Here is a 13,082-nt window from a genome sequence, read left to right as displayed (position 1 = left end):
ATATATGCTATAAAGTGGAAGTTTCTTCATTATGATGGCAAGATGTTTTTCTCCTCTCAGTATTTTCAACCACCTAGTCAGGAAGAGCATTTGACAATTCATCAATACAGTATTCAATTCTAATTCTAAAAAGTTAAATGAGAATGTTTCACTGGAACAATAATAAGTTAATGAGAATTGATAGAAAACATCATTTTTCTTTTTTTCTAGAAATTATTTTGGTTTACATAAGAAACAGTAATTCACAAGGGTGGACACTGTGAGACAGAAGGTAAAATTTCAGAGTGGGTAGCCATCCAATAATGCCATGAAATTCAAAGAAAACTAGAGTTCAGTGAAAAATGTATTTCTCATTTTATGCCTTGGTATATAAAGGCTAATACGAATCTTTCAAATATTCAGTGTTTATGCTTTTTATATTAAAATACAAGTGCCTCTTGAGACTTCATGTCCACTAACTATCACTTAATGTCATAAAATTTGCTAAGTATGGACTCGTGCTAATGGACCAAAGAAAACGTTCTGTGGAATGTGGGTAGGTAGTTGAGTGGGCGCCAAGGGAAGGATGAGAATTGCTATGGAGAAGATGTAGGTCACTTAGAGAGAAACCATATGTTTTGTAATTTCTTAGAGACACTTTCAACATCATACTACATCACAACTTTTTGGCATTAATGTATGGAATGCTGTATTGCCCCCAGACTGAAATGAGTGGTTTGTAACAAACAATGCTTGTGCAATTCTTTCTTGTTTTTCAAAGTGTAAAACATTTTGAAGGTCATCCTTTCCTCCCAGGATGATTATTTTTTATTTCACAAAAATCAGTTAATTTGGAGGAGAGCAAAGCTGTATGTCAATGAACTGGTTGCAATCTCCTCAGGCAATCAGACGTGAGATCAACACAGCTGTTGGAACCAAAACAGCCAGGAAGATGATAGTTAGAGGACTCTCAGGAACACAGAGGCAAAAAGCATTGTTGTCATATGGGGTGACAGCAGCACAGATTTATTAATATAGTCCTCCAAGAGATATTTAAAATAAGTGCTATGTTTTCAAAAGTTATAAAACAGTACAGTAGTAATATGGGTAGAGTTTGGTTGTTGTTTAATGTCTCCCTTCAAAAGCAAATACTACTTTCTGTTAAAATTAGGTGTATAAACTCTACCTTCGTCACTCTGAAGCCACAAACACCATATTACATGCTCAGATTTTGTGTATAATATATTTATTTGCATACAGAAATATGTATTTCTATTATACATTTTATTACTTTATTTATAGAATATGTATATTAAGCGTACAGCATATTCCAGGAAGATACATTAAATATGCACACAGTTCATGCTATAGCGTGCACCCTTTTAAGAGAAGCATATTTGAGAGGCAAGGTATTGTATATACATGCTGAAAATACACTTCGCACAATTCATCCAGCTTTGGGTGCTTCCCTAATCTATTTGCAACACCAGTGCTGTGGGTGTTGAAAGGGATACTATCAAACTGGGGGAAAGGCAACTACCAGTGAACTAGTAGGAGAAAATAAAAGTAGATTGCATTTCTAAGTATATGTTGCCATCATTTTGAACTCCCATCTCCCCCAATGTCATATCTTTAGGGTCAAAAAGCCATGAATGGACAAAGAGCCAGGAGTATGTGGAAACTCCAGCTTTAACATTCACCAAAAAGCATATCCTACATGACTTATTATATTGATGACTTTTTCCTACCACTTGGGGAGGTGGCGTTAAATTAATGATGAACTGGTAAAAAGGCAATCATTTCTTTTTTCAAGAAATGAACTGGCTTTTTCACATTCTTAAACTCTTCTTTTAAGACCACTCTGGGATATTTACATTATTGCTATGAGGAAAGAAGAAATTCTTGACAGATATTTACCTTTCCAGTGAAGACAAAGGAGATGAATCATGTTGTTTTTGAAAGAGGCTCTTAATGTTTTTGAGAGGAAAAACAGCAGCTCCGATAGAAAGTGACCATATTAATTGCAACCATTTTAATAGCCAGTTACTTCAATTAACTGGACTCCGTGCACTCCTAATTGGACATTAAAATGTTGGAAACAATGTGTTGTGTGCATGGTATGGTGATTTGTCCTGTGTTCCCAGTCTGTAAATTACAAATACACCAGATTCAACGGATAACAGTGTGTCTGGTATGTGGCTGGTGAAATTACTTTTTTCAAACAGATGAACAATTTGCATTGATGTCCTAATAGAGATACAGGATGATTTTTCCCACTTATATAAAGCAAGCTCTAGAATCCCTTAAAACAGGATTTCCCAACTTTGACTCTACTGACATTTTGTACCAAAAAAATCCTTAGTTGTGGGGTCTATCCTGTGCATTGTAAGCTGTTCAGTAACATCCCCAGAGCCTAGTCACTAGATGCCAAGAGCCCTCCCTTGAGTTGTGACAACCAAAAACGTTTCCACACATTGTTAAAAGTCCCCTGGGAGGCAAAATGGTCCCTGGCTGGGAGCCACTGAAATAAACAAATCCAGTAAATAGTTAATGCAAGCCTCTAGATACAGTCTCCACATCTTTCTAATCATCTACTATTTTCAGTATTCTTGTCACTTTTTCTGATTCCAGTTGACAAATCATCCATGATGTATCAGTCTATATTCAATTCCTTTCTTTAATTTTTGGTGATTTCTTTTTCAATAAGGTTGTGGTAGATATGGTGAAGATCAAGAACAGAAGAAAGAAAAGATGCAATGGCAACGGACAGTTAGAGGCAGTTTGATTCATGATGAGTTGGATTGTTAGAGCAGACAAAAAAAAACCCAAATCCAGAATCCTCAATCCTTGAATCCAAAGAGTTCAACCCAACTAAAGCTGAATCTCCATCATAACAGCACAAGTTAATATGTGAAATATTCAGCCAGTCAATTGTTTTGTATACAAGAAACCAAACAGCACATTTGCTTGATGTACTTTCCCCTCAATTGATGCATTTACTTGAAAAAACAAAAATAAATATGGATTTAAAATGTAAAAGTTTATATTAAGGTAGAAAAAAGATACCAGTATGAACTGACGCTGTATGTTTATAAATAGAAGATTTGGTTGGGAAGGATGACTGAAGTTATTGAAACAGAAAGTTATTTTTATAAAGGATAACTTATGTACAAAAATTATTGGCACTTTGCTTCTTACTAATTGTTCTTTTTTGTTGTTATTTGCTTTGTGCTTTTTTTTTTCAGCTCTCAAAATTGTTGAGATGCCATCAGTGAGGCAAGTCACACAAAAAAGTTCTAATTAAGGTGCTAAAGTCTAATAGTGACAAATTCATCATGCAACTCACATGGATACTACTGATCAAGATATCGTAGAGCTCATAAACCTAAAATGAAAAATATGAAATTTGAAATGGGTTTTATAAATTTAATTTCTATTGATTGGACCATCTTAGAAAATCTGATTGGAAGACTATAGGAAATACCGTAAGAAAAAATGTTGAGGGGTAAAAATAACTAAGCTTGAATCAGTATAGCTGTATATTTATTTGGGATCCCAATAAAAATGTCTGTCTTAGATGGACAAGGGTAATTGTTCCTGATATAACTTTTCTATGGTCTAGAATTTTAAAATGGTGAGAAGTGGTATAGGTACAATAAGAAACTCATACACAGGTTAATTGTTCCTGATACGATTTTTTTGTGGTCTAGAATTAAAAAAATGGTGAGAAGCAGCACAGGTGCAGCCACCTACTCTCAGGTTCTGTTGTGCTTGCTTGGCCTGTTTAGTTATCCATGACTTTTCTTCCATAAAGATTACTACTTCTATCAACAGAATTTTGAAGTTAAAAAACTTTAAGGGGAATTGACAATTTGAGGAATACAAAACGTGTGGTTTCAGTAAATGTTCTCTATTTTTTTTCCTTCTACAGGTCATAAGACAGTTACAAATCTCACTTGACTATAAATTTAATATCATCCTTTATCAAGCATTGAAGAGAAAGTCTTATTTTCTTGGGATTGACCCCAAAGTCAGTGGTATCATGTGAATAACTTAATCCTATTTAAGATTCCAGATGAATAAAGCAGCGTTTTATTTCTGCTTGCAAAGGCCAAGAGTTCATGTTTTACAAGTTAGTATGTCATACATAGGTCAGGCAGATCAGGTTGAAACAGGATGCCCTTTCAACCTTCTATTTTCTTATCTCAAAATTCACCTGGCCTCAGTAAACTTTCTCTTAAAAAAAAAAAATGAACATTGTTGAATTTGATGAAACCTCATTTTAAAAAATTGACTTTGGTTTCTCAAGCATGTTTATATATTAGGTAGGCTATTCTATTAAAATAAGGGGCTTATTTAGTATAAAACCAGATTGATGAAAATATTTCACATAAAGAATCATAAGTGAACTAAATCTTCACAGTTTTATACCCCCAAAGAATGCAAAAGACACAGTGGGCAGGGGTGAAATACGCTTTCTCCTGACTGTCTCTGCATTTAGTGAAAGTCCTGCAGATTTTGCACTTACACAGTGTAAAACATGGGAGTAAAAAATCCAATGCCATGTGACAAAAATAATGATGTAATCTAGCTAAGTTTTTGTTTGTTTGCTCTCTTTTTATGATGGGAAAGGGGAAAGATAAAAAAGATAAGCATTTATTATGTTGCAATTCTCCACATAAAATCATAACAAAAGAATAATATATGTTTAACACTCTGGAGGCCATTTCTATATCCGGTTTTGATCTTGTTTCTTCACTTCCCCATCGTATAATGGCTTAAGTCTCCAGGTTAGTTTGTAACTGTGGCCTTTCACTTGGGAACACAAAAATGAAAAAACACAGCGAGGTTATTATTCTTTTTGTGCAGAGATAAAATTATAGATTCAGAAGCCCTTCTTCAAGAGAGTACAAGAAAGCATAGGTCACTTCTTAAATCCACAATTTCAACATGTCTCCTTTATGGTCTCATTGTTCCTCATCTGACAGGGTTTCTAAGGTACAAGTTTCTCAAACTGGAGCATAGGCACCAAAGAGTGTCACTGCTGGGCTCCTCAATTGCACATTCCACGATAAGACTATAAAGTGCAATGGCAGAGATTTGAAACTAGGAGCTCTTTTATTCTTTCACGAGGCTCCCCTTGACTACCTTTCTTCTCTACAAAGATGCTTTACCTCGTAGCGCCTATGTTCTTATAATGACACATGAGAAGGTGTTTAAAGGTCTTCTTGAAGGTGGCATTACAAAGTGCATAGCAGGCAGGGTTGATAGTGCTATTGATGTAACAGAGCCAATAACCGATTGTCCACACTGTGTTGGGGATGCAGGGTGCACAAAAGGTGTTAATGAGCACCATGACATTGTATGGGGCCCAAGTGATGATGAAAGCCAACAGAATAGCCAAGATCGTCCGGGTCACCTTCTTTTCCCGGGAAGGAGGAGGCTTCTTTTTGGCAGGCTGCTTAGTCATTTTCACAATCTTGCGAGCAACGATGTTCTGTTTTTCATCTCCATTCTGACCTGAAGAACCAACTAGCTCCACAGTGGTATTAGTTGGGGTACATTGGTCACCTTTTGGGGTCTTGGTGACAATTTTGATGCATGTTTGCTTTGAGTTCTCATCTTTGGAATGGCCCACAGAAGTGGAAACTGTGTTTTCGTCCTGGGTTATTTCATCATCTCTCATATTAGAGGCAACAGCACTGACTGAGGTGGAATCATTGGAGCTCTCTTTCTCCTCCCCCTGGACACAGTTTTCAGTTACAGCATCTCTAGGAGTTTTGCCATTCTGGATTTTGTTGTGCTCCAAGCCATCATCACTCCCAGGCATGTTGTTGTTGTTTGGCTTCACTATCCTTCCTTGAACCAGACTTGGAGAAACTGGATCTTGATTGGCTACAGGCTCCTTCTTGTCCTTCTTGATCCTGCTCTTACTGGCCCGGGATATGTGCCAGTATAACACAGTCATGATGATCACAGGCAAATAGAAGGCTGCAATGGCCGTGCCAAAGGTGACAGCCGCATTGGAAAAAAACTGGATGTAGCATTCCCCATCCTCCACAGTTCTCACCCCTACGATGAACTGCCAGAAGAGAATGGCTGGAGCCCAGAGGATAAAGGAGAGGACCCAGGCAGCTGCGATCATCATACCTGCCATTTTTGTGGTCCGCTTGACGGGATAAGTGAGTGGTTTCGTGACGCAGAAGTATCTGTCGAAGCTGATGATGAGCAGATTCATTACTGAGGCATTGCTGACCACGTAGTCCAGGGCAAGCCAAAGGTCACACACCACAGGTCCCAAAGGCCAGTAGCCAATCACAGTGTAAAGGGTATACAAGTTCATGGAGAAAACACCAATGATGAGGTCAGCACAGGCCAAGCTGAACAAAAAGTAATTGTTGACGGTCTGGAGGTGGCGATTGACTTTAATGGAGACCATGACCAGGATGTTCCCAATAATGGTCACCAAACTGAGGGACCCAGCCACAAGGACAATAAAAACCACTTCAAATGTCTTATAAGGACTGGTCAGAGCCACATTGTTAGAGGAGTTTGTTGAGTTATTCATTTTGTGTTCTCTAATCAGTAGCCAAGTAGTCAAAAAACATTTAAACCTGTAGGGAAATAGAATAAAATTAACAAATACATAATATAAACACTGCTTTAAAATACATCAGTTTTCTCCGTTTTGAACCATATTTTTTACTCCAAAATCTTCCTTATTTCTCCTACGTGTTTATTGTGACTACCTACCTCAGTCCCTTGCATAAAAAGCAAAACTTTCAATGAAGGATTCAAAAGATCCTTTCAGGCTGGCAAAGTATTTGAAGTATGATAACATTTTGAATGTACTGTACTGTACTGTAAGTCACTTCAGTCATGTCCGACTCTGTGCGACCCCATAGACGGCAGCCCACTAAGCTCCCCCGTCCCTGGGATTCTCCAGGCAAGAACACTGGAGTGGGTTGCCGTTTCCTTCTCCAATGCATGAAAGTGAAAAGTGAAAGGGAAGTAGCTCAGTTGTGTCCGACTCTTAGCGACCCCATGGACTGCAGCCCACCAGGCGCCTCCGTCCATGGGATTTTCCAGGCAAGAGTACTGGAGTGGGGTACCATTGCCTTCTCCGATTTTGAATGTGTTCATATCTAAAACTGAATATCTGTCATAAGTGAATTTAACTGAGCATAAGATTGATGAATTGAACTAAATAGGCCAAAATTGTACATAAAACTTTCCAAAGCTCCAAGGGCTTTCTGGTATAGACATAAAGAATAATAAACCAATAGGAGGACAAGATTGTGGAGGAAGCATAAAACAGGCATTGAGTGTATGATTTTTATAGTCAATATTGAGTGTGTGGCTTTTTCCACCTGAGTGCTCTTTTTCATAATAATACTGATAATGATAATAATAAAGGAAAGATAATCATGATACTTTATTAGCCAACGCATTACCCCAGTGAGCATTATTTTTTCTGATCTTCATTTTACATTTGCAGTTAGTGTCCCATAGTTAGCATATTCTTTGTAGTTAGCAATATTCCATATCCTAAAAAAAGAAGTTATTTATTAAATGTATACTGATACGATTATACCAATTTTTTGAATTTTTTTCAAATCAGTGCCAAGTCTATCACCTTATTGTTCTTTCAGGCAAATCCTTGATACAGTCAGGCTAGAATTTAGATTTGTTTGGCAGAACAGGAAACTGAAGCCTGGAAAGACTGAGTAATTTATACAAGGTCACATATTAGATAGAGATAAGACTATGAACCTTAGTTTGTTCAACCATTCACTCATTCACTCTGTCCTCACATTCCTATTAAGCAACTCTGGATTAAGCACTGTGCTATACTCTGGGTATTCCTTGATGATTAAGACAAGGTCCTTGCCTCTGAGAGGCATATGCTTTGGTGGCATGATGGGTTGGTAAAGAAGCAATTATTAAACTGGAGTGCACTTTCTGTTGCCCAACCCTATTGTGTTTAATAAACACACGTTCACCATTTTCAGATAATACTACTGAAGTCTGGGGACAATTGAGGAATCTTTCATAAGGGACACAGGAAAGAAAGTTGTTTATCAAATGAGCTATGACACATTTCTGGAGACACAACATCTGAAGGAAAAAGTAGCTCATGTTGACAAAATCAACAATCAGTTGTGTGGATCAGAAAGTAAGCATTATTGAAAAATTATTTGTTGTCATTTTGAGATTCAGAAATCTCCACTCAGGTCCCACTACTTAAAAATAAATATGGATGGCACAGTGGTGTTCCCTGAAACTCATGTAGAAAATCAAGCTAAGCTAAGCACCTTCATAGTACAAATAGCATCTAAACAATTGGATTATTCTTAGAAAGCAAGTTATCTTCAAGTATTTTTTTTTAAACAGTGACTTAGGAGGAGTTTGGCCTCAATAAATAAGACCCAGAACTCAGAGGCCATAAGAAAAATATATGTAAACATCATATAAATTACTTGAAATTTTTGCATGGAAGAGTAAAAATAAAAATTGGGAAACAATATTTGTAAAAGCACATGATTACAAAGTTACCTAATCTCCTTAATATAAAAAGCTGTGAAATGAAATAAGGAAAGATGAGAAGACTAACAGTCTAAAACATTGACATACAGTTAGATCAATGATAAATTAAATGTTAATATTTAATCATATGAAAAGATATTCAACCTCACAATTTAAAAATGCAAGCATGTTGTCATTAGGAGTTGGTTTAGTCATCCCTTGACCAACCATTCTAATGCTAAGTCATCATTCTAAGTCTCCTCCAAAATCAAAGACACCCAAATCAGTCACCCAAAGACAAATTAATATAGACTAAGAAAAAATGCAAACACAAATATGGGAAACCATTTCTTCATCTGCCTTTCTTAAAATTATTGGATGTTACTGGTTGGACTATTGGGGTAATTTCCTTGGAGGGAAACATATAATATCTCTGAAAATGTAAATACATGTATTAAAATTTTAAATGGAGAAACACTTGTCTCATGAATACTACATATAGGAATTTATATTTCAGCTATAGTTATAAAAATGTGCAAGAGGGCTACTCAAGGATGTCTATTTAGAAATATTATAGCAAAAAAAATACAACTAGAAACACTAAAAGAATTCATTGACAGAGGTCTCATCATAAATTTCTTAAGGAAGACATAAGGAATTTGAATTTAATCTCTAAGTCATGGAGAAACTTTGAAAAGTTTAACAAGGAAAATAGTTTTGATGGGATGGAACTTACCGCATTTTATTCCGAAATTCTCCATATTTTGCTTTACTCGTTTCTAGTGAATCCTATTACCATCAAGTTAAAAATCTGAGCCATCTCCTGGCCTCCTGCCTCCCCCGCACCTCTTGCAGCCATGACCTGTCAATTCTACCTCTTAAGTATCTTTTGCAATTGTACCTTGTTTGCATTTTCAGTCCCATTTCCTTATATTAGGTCCTACTTACTTGAATTCTTAAAATAATTAGGTCTTTGATAAAATTTATAGTCTTTCCCCCTTGCATCTTTCCAGAAGTATCTCAGAACCCCCCTAAATATCCCACATGTGTATGTGTGTGCTAAGTCCCTTCAGTCGTGTCTGACTCTTTGCGACGTTATGGACTGTAGCCCGCTAGGCTCCTCTGTCCATGGGATTCTCCAGGCAAGAATACTGGAGTGGGTTGCCATGCCCTCCTCCAGGTGATCTTCCCAATCCAGGGATCAAACCCACATCTCTTATGTCTCCTGTGTTGGCAGGCAGGTTATTTTTACCACTAGCACTACCTTTGAAGCCCTAAATATCCCACAGTAAAGGCAATTGCATGAGAAATTATCTAAACACAACATTGTACGTAACGTCTTCATGTCATTTTCCATCCTGGTCTCCTATCTTGAAAGCATCTCCCCCGCATCCCCTTATCTTTACGGCCTCACATTTCTCACTTGTCTGTCTCCTATTCAGCCTTCAGGCATCATCAACTCTGTGAAACCCTTTTGATGGCTCTTGGACTATTAATAGTTGTGTTTTTCCCCATCTCTGCTTCCATATCATGCTTCATATCATTTTATTCTGTTGTTACTGTTATTCGCCTATTTGTCTAGAGCTATTTGAATGTCAAGTGGAAAGCTCAGTTGATTATATTCCTTAGACTTTACCCAACATCCTCATCAGTCTCTGCAAGGTCCTCATTTTAATTTTATCAATGTTTTCCTTCTTTTCATTTCTATTTCTCACATCCCATTTCTCCTTTTCTCCTTTAGAACTTGTTCAAAATTGTTCACGTTGCTTGTACTATTTCTTTGGCTAGATATGCAACTCTAGAAAATATACATTTCTCCCCTTATTATCTTAGTTTACTAAATGATACTGTGTTCTAGATGTTGTTTTGTTTCTTTTTATTTTTCACTCAATATCATGTTTTAATGTTGCTCCAGATATTTCAAATGGATTGCTCCTAATTCCATAGTAAGTAAATAATAGCATCTTTTCTTTTACATTTCTCTAATGATGGGCGTGCAGGTTGCAACCTCAAACTGCTTGAAATAGTGCTGAAATTAAAATTTTCCTATTGTGTCATGGACTTGAGTTGCAAATTTCACTATCATATAAGCCTAAGTTAGGGACCAAGGCACTGGACAAAGGAATGGGTATAAGCTTTCTTCTGACTAAGTCATATTATTCTCTTGGATAGCTGCAGGGGATCCTACTCTGACCAGGTAAGTTCCATTTCTTAATAAGCTTTAAGCAATTGTTATTATGCAGCGTCCTAATATTTGCCAATCCCAGAAAGCCAACATGTAGTTTGTTTGTTTGTTTTTCTCTTAATTTCTATTTCTCTGATTACTAGAAAGGCTGAGTACTTTGTTTCATACAGTTAGTAGCCTTTTGGGTTTCAATTTTTACAGATCCCTGTATATACCTTCGACCCTTACGGCACTGACTGATACACCATCTAATTATTTTTCTTTGTCGCTAAGAAAACAGTGAATTCTGACTTCTGAGTCTTTGTAGCTCTACTATCCAACTCACTGCCTCAAACATAACTGGTGCTCAAAGTGTTTGTTGAATTAATATAGGATCAACAACTGTTATTGTTAATTCAACCCCTGTTTACCTAATCAGTGGAATTGTTTCAATAGCACTGCTTTTGGTCATTATTCATACAGTTGTTTATTCATGTAATTTACTTGAACAAAATAATTTAACTAATCCAATCATTATTCTAATGAGTCCTTATTAGATAATATAACAGTAAGATCAGAATTCTGACTTGTTTATAAACTTGCTTTTGTCTATTCATTAGATAAATTCATGGACATTTTTGGAAATGAGTTATATGTACATTTCAAAATGTTCATTTTTTTAATACTCTGATTGAAAAGTAACAAATATTTATTGTCCCAGTATCTTTTTTGACACTTTATTCTTCACATTCATTCTAATAAAACATAGAGCAATATTTGTTTTACTTAGAATATTTTGGGTGGCTTCCTCTGGTGACTTCCTCTGGAGAATTTTATATATATATATATATATATATATATATATATATATAAATACTTAAAAATAAACTAGCTTGATCTCTTATTTTATGGAAATAAGAAACTATAAGAATGAATAAGGGATTTCTTTCTTGCCATAACTTGTGCTAATAACAATATCTATTATCATTCTAAAACTTTATAATAATGTAAAGCTGCAAGAGTCTCACTCTACCTTTTTCATATTGTTTATTTGGTAATTTGTTCTCTCCTCTGTTGTTTACCATGAGCATGCTTTACATTTTCAACTAAAAAAATATAACATTGATAAAAAAAAAATAATGCTAGGGTTCTAAACATGTTATCTCACTTAGTATTAACATATAAACATATAAAATTGCAGGACAGGTCTTATCCTCCCCTTTATCCTTAGAAGTAAACTCAGGCTATAAGAAGAGATTAGCAAATTGTCTCATTTTCAAGGCCAGTGAGTAAATGTCTGCAACTCAATTCAATGTCTTTACCCTTTGGTTGGATACTGTTTCTGTCCCATCTTGAGAACTATCCTTTATCCAATAAAGGATACTAAGACAAATTCCACTTGTGTGTCCTGGAATGCTTACCCAGGTAGAACATAGTAAATTTATACAGTGTTAGCATACTTAGTTGCTATCATATCCTCTAAACTTCCAGAGTTATTTGCTTGTTTATGACCCACTCCAGTATTCTTGCCTGGAAAATTCCATGGACAGAGGAGCCTGATGGGCTGTAGTCCATGAGGGTGCAAGAAGTTGGACATGACTAAGTGACTGCTGCTGCTGCGTCCCTTCAGTCCTGTCCAACTCTGTGTGACCTCAGAGACAGCAGCTCACCAGGCTCCCCCGTCCCTGGGATTCTCCAGGCAAGAACACTGGAGTGGGTTGCCATTTCCTTCTCCAATGCATGAAAGTGAAAAGTATCCAACTCTTAGCAACTCTATGGACTGCAGCCCACCAGGCTCCTCCGTCCATGGGATTTTCCAGGCAAGAGTACTGGAGTGGGGTGCCATTGCCTTCTGTGGACTGAGTAACTGAGCATGCACTAATGCTATATGTAAAAATGGAAAACATTTCACTCAGAAGCAAGCACAAGTATTTGAAGAACGGCATTCCTTTCTCCCCACATAATACACAAGCTAGCAAGTACTGCTTCTTTTCCATGAAAGAAAACAGCTTTCTTTTTTTGTAAAGCTCTAGGCATTTCTGTTATTTACATTTCTGTAAAAGTTTTTACCTCTGATGGGGCGTCATAAGATTTTATTAAAGCAACAGTTTTTATATCATTGATGAAATAACATTATCACAACAGACTAAACAATGAAGAAGACTTTTAAAGGGCTCCATATCTTACTATGGCAAACATATAGTAATCCATTTGCATTTTACTATGTTAGTTTATGACTAAGTTCTGAAAGTACTACAAAACTTAGGAGAAGAAAATTTCTGTCCTTAGCTGCTTCACTACTTGAGTCCTCATACGTAGCAGTGAGGAATGTAGCACGGTTTAATATTATCTTGGCAAAGCTGTGGGTGCTAATCTCTGCTCTTATTAGCTATGTGCTTTTTTTTCCTCAAAC

At 36.4% G+C, this 13,082-nt stretch overlaps 1 protein-coding gene across 1 annotated transcript in view; it reads right to left on the bottom strand.

Annotated features, from left to right (window-relative positions):
• Positions 1-1,038: 1,038 nt before the first annotated feature.
• The window catches only part of CHRM2 (cholinergic receptor muscarinic 2), a 164,011-nt gene continuing 151,967 nt past the window's right edge, over positions 1,039-13,082 (bottom strand). The window contains exon 3 of the mRNA XM_019959149.2: positions 1,039-6,593. Coding sequence (XP_019814708.1) covers positions 5,150-6,547 — 1,398 coding nt within the window. The 5' untranslated portion in view covers positions 6,548-6,593 and the 3' untranslated portion in view covers positions 1,039-5,149. The remainder of the gene's footprint in view (positions 6,594-13,082) is intronic.

The sequence above is a fragment of the Bos indicus genome, chromosome 4 (genome assembly GCF_029378745.1).
Source record: "Bos indicus isolate NIAB-ARS_2022 breed Sahiwal x Tharparkar chromosome 4, NIAB-ARS_B.indTharparkar_mat_pri_1.0, whole genome shotgun sequence".
NCBI lineage: Eukaryota > Metazoa > Chordata > Mammalia > Artiodactyla > Bovidae > Bos > Bos indicus.
Note: the sequence above shows the minus strand (reverse complement) of the source record. Positions and strands in the feature narration are given on the sequence as shown.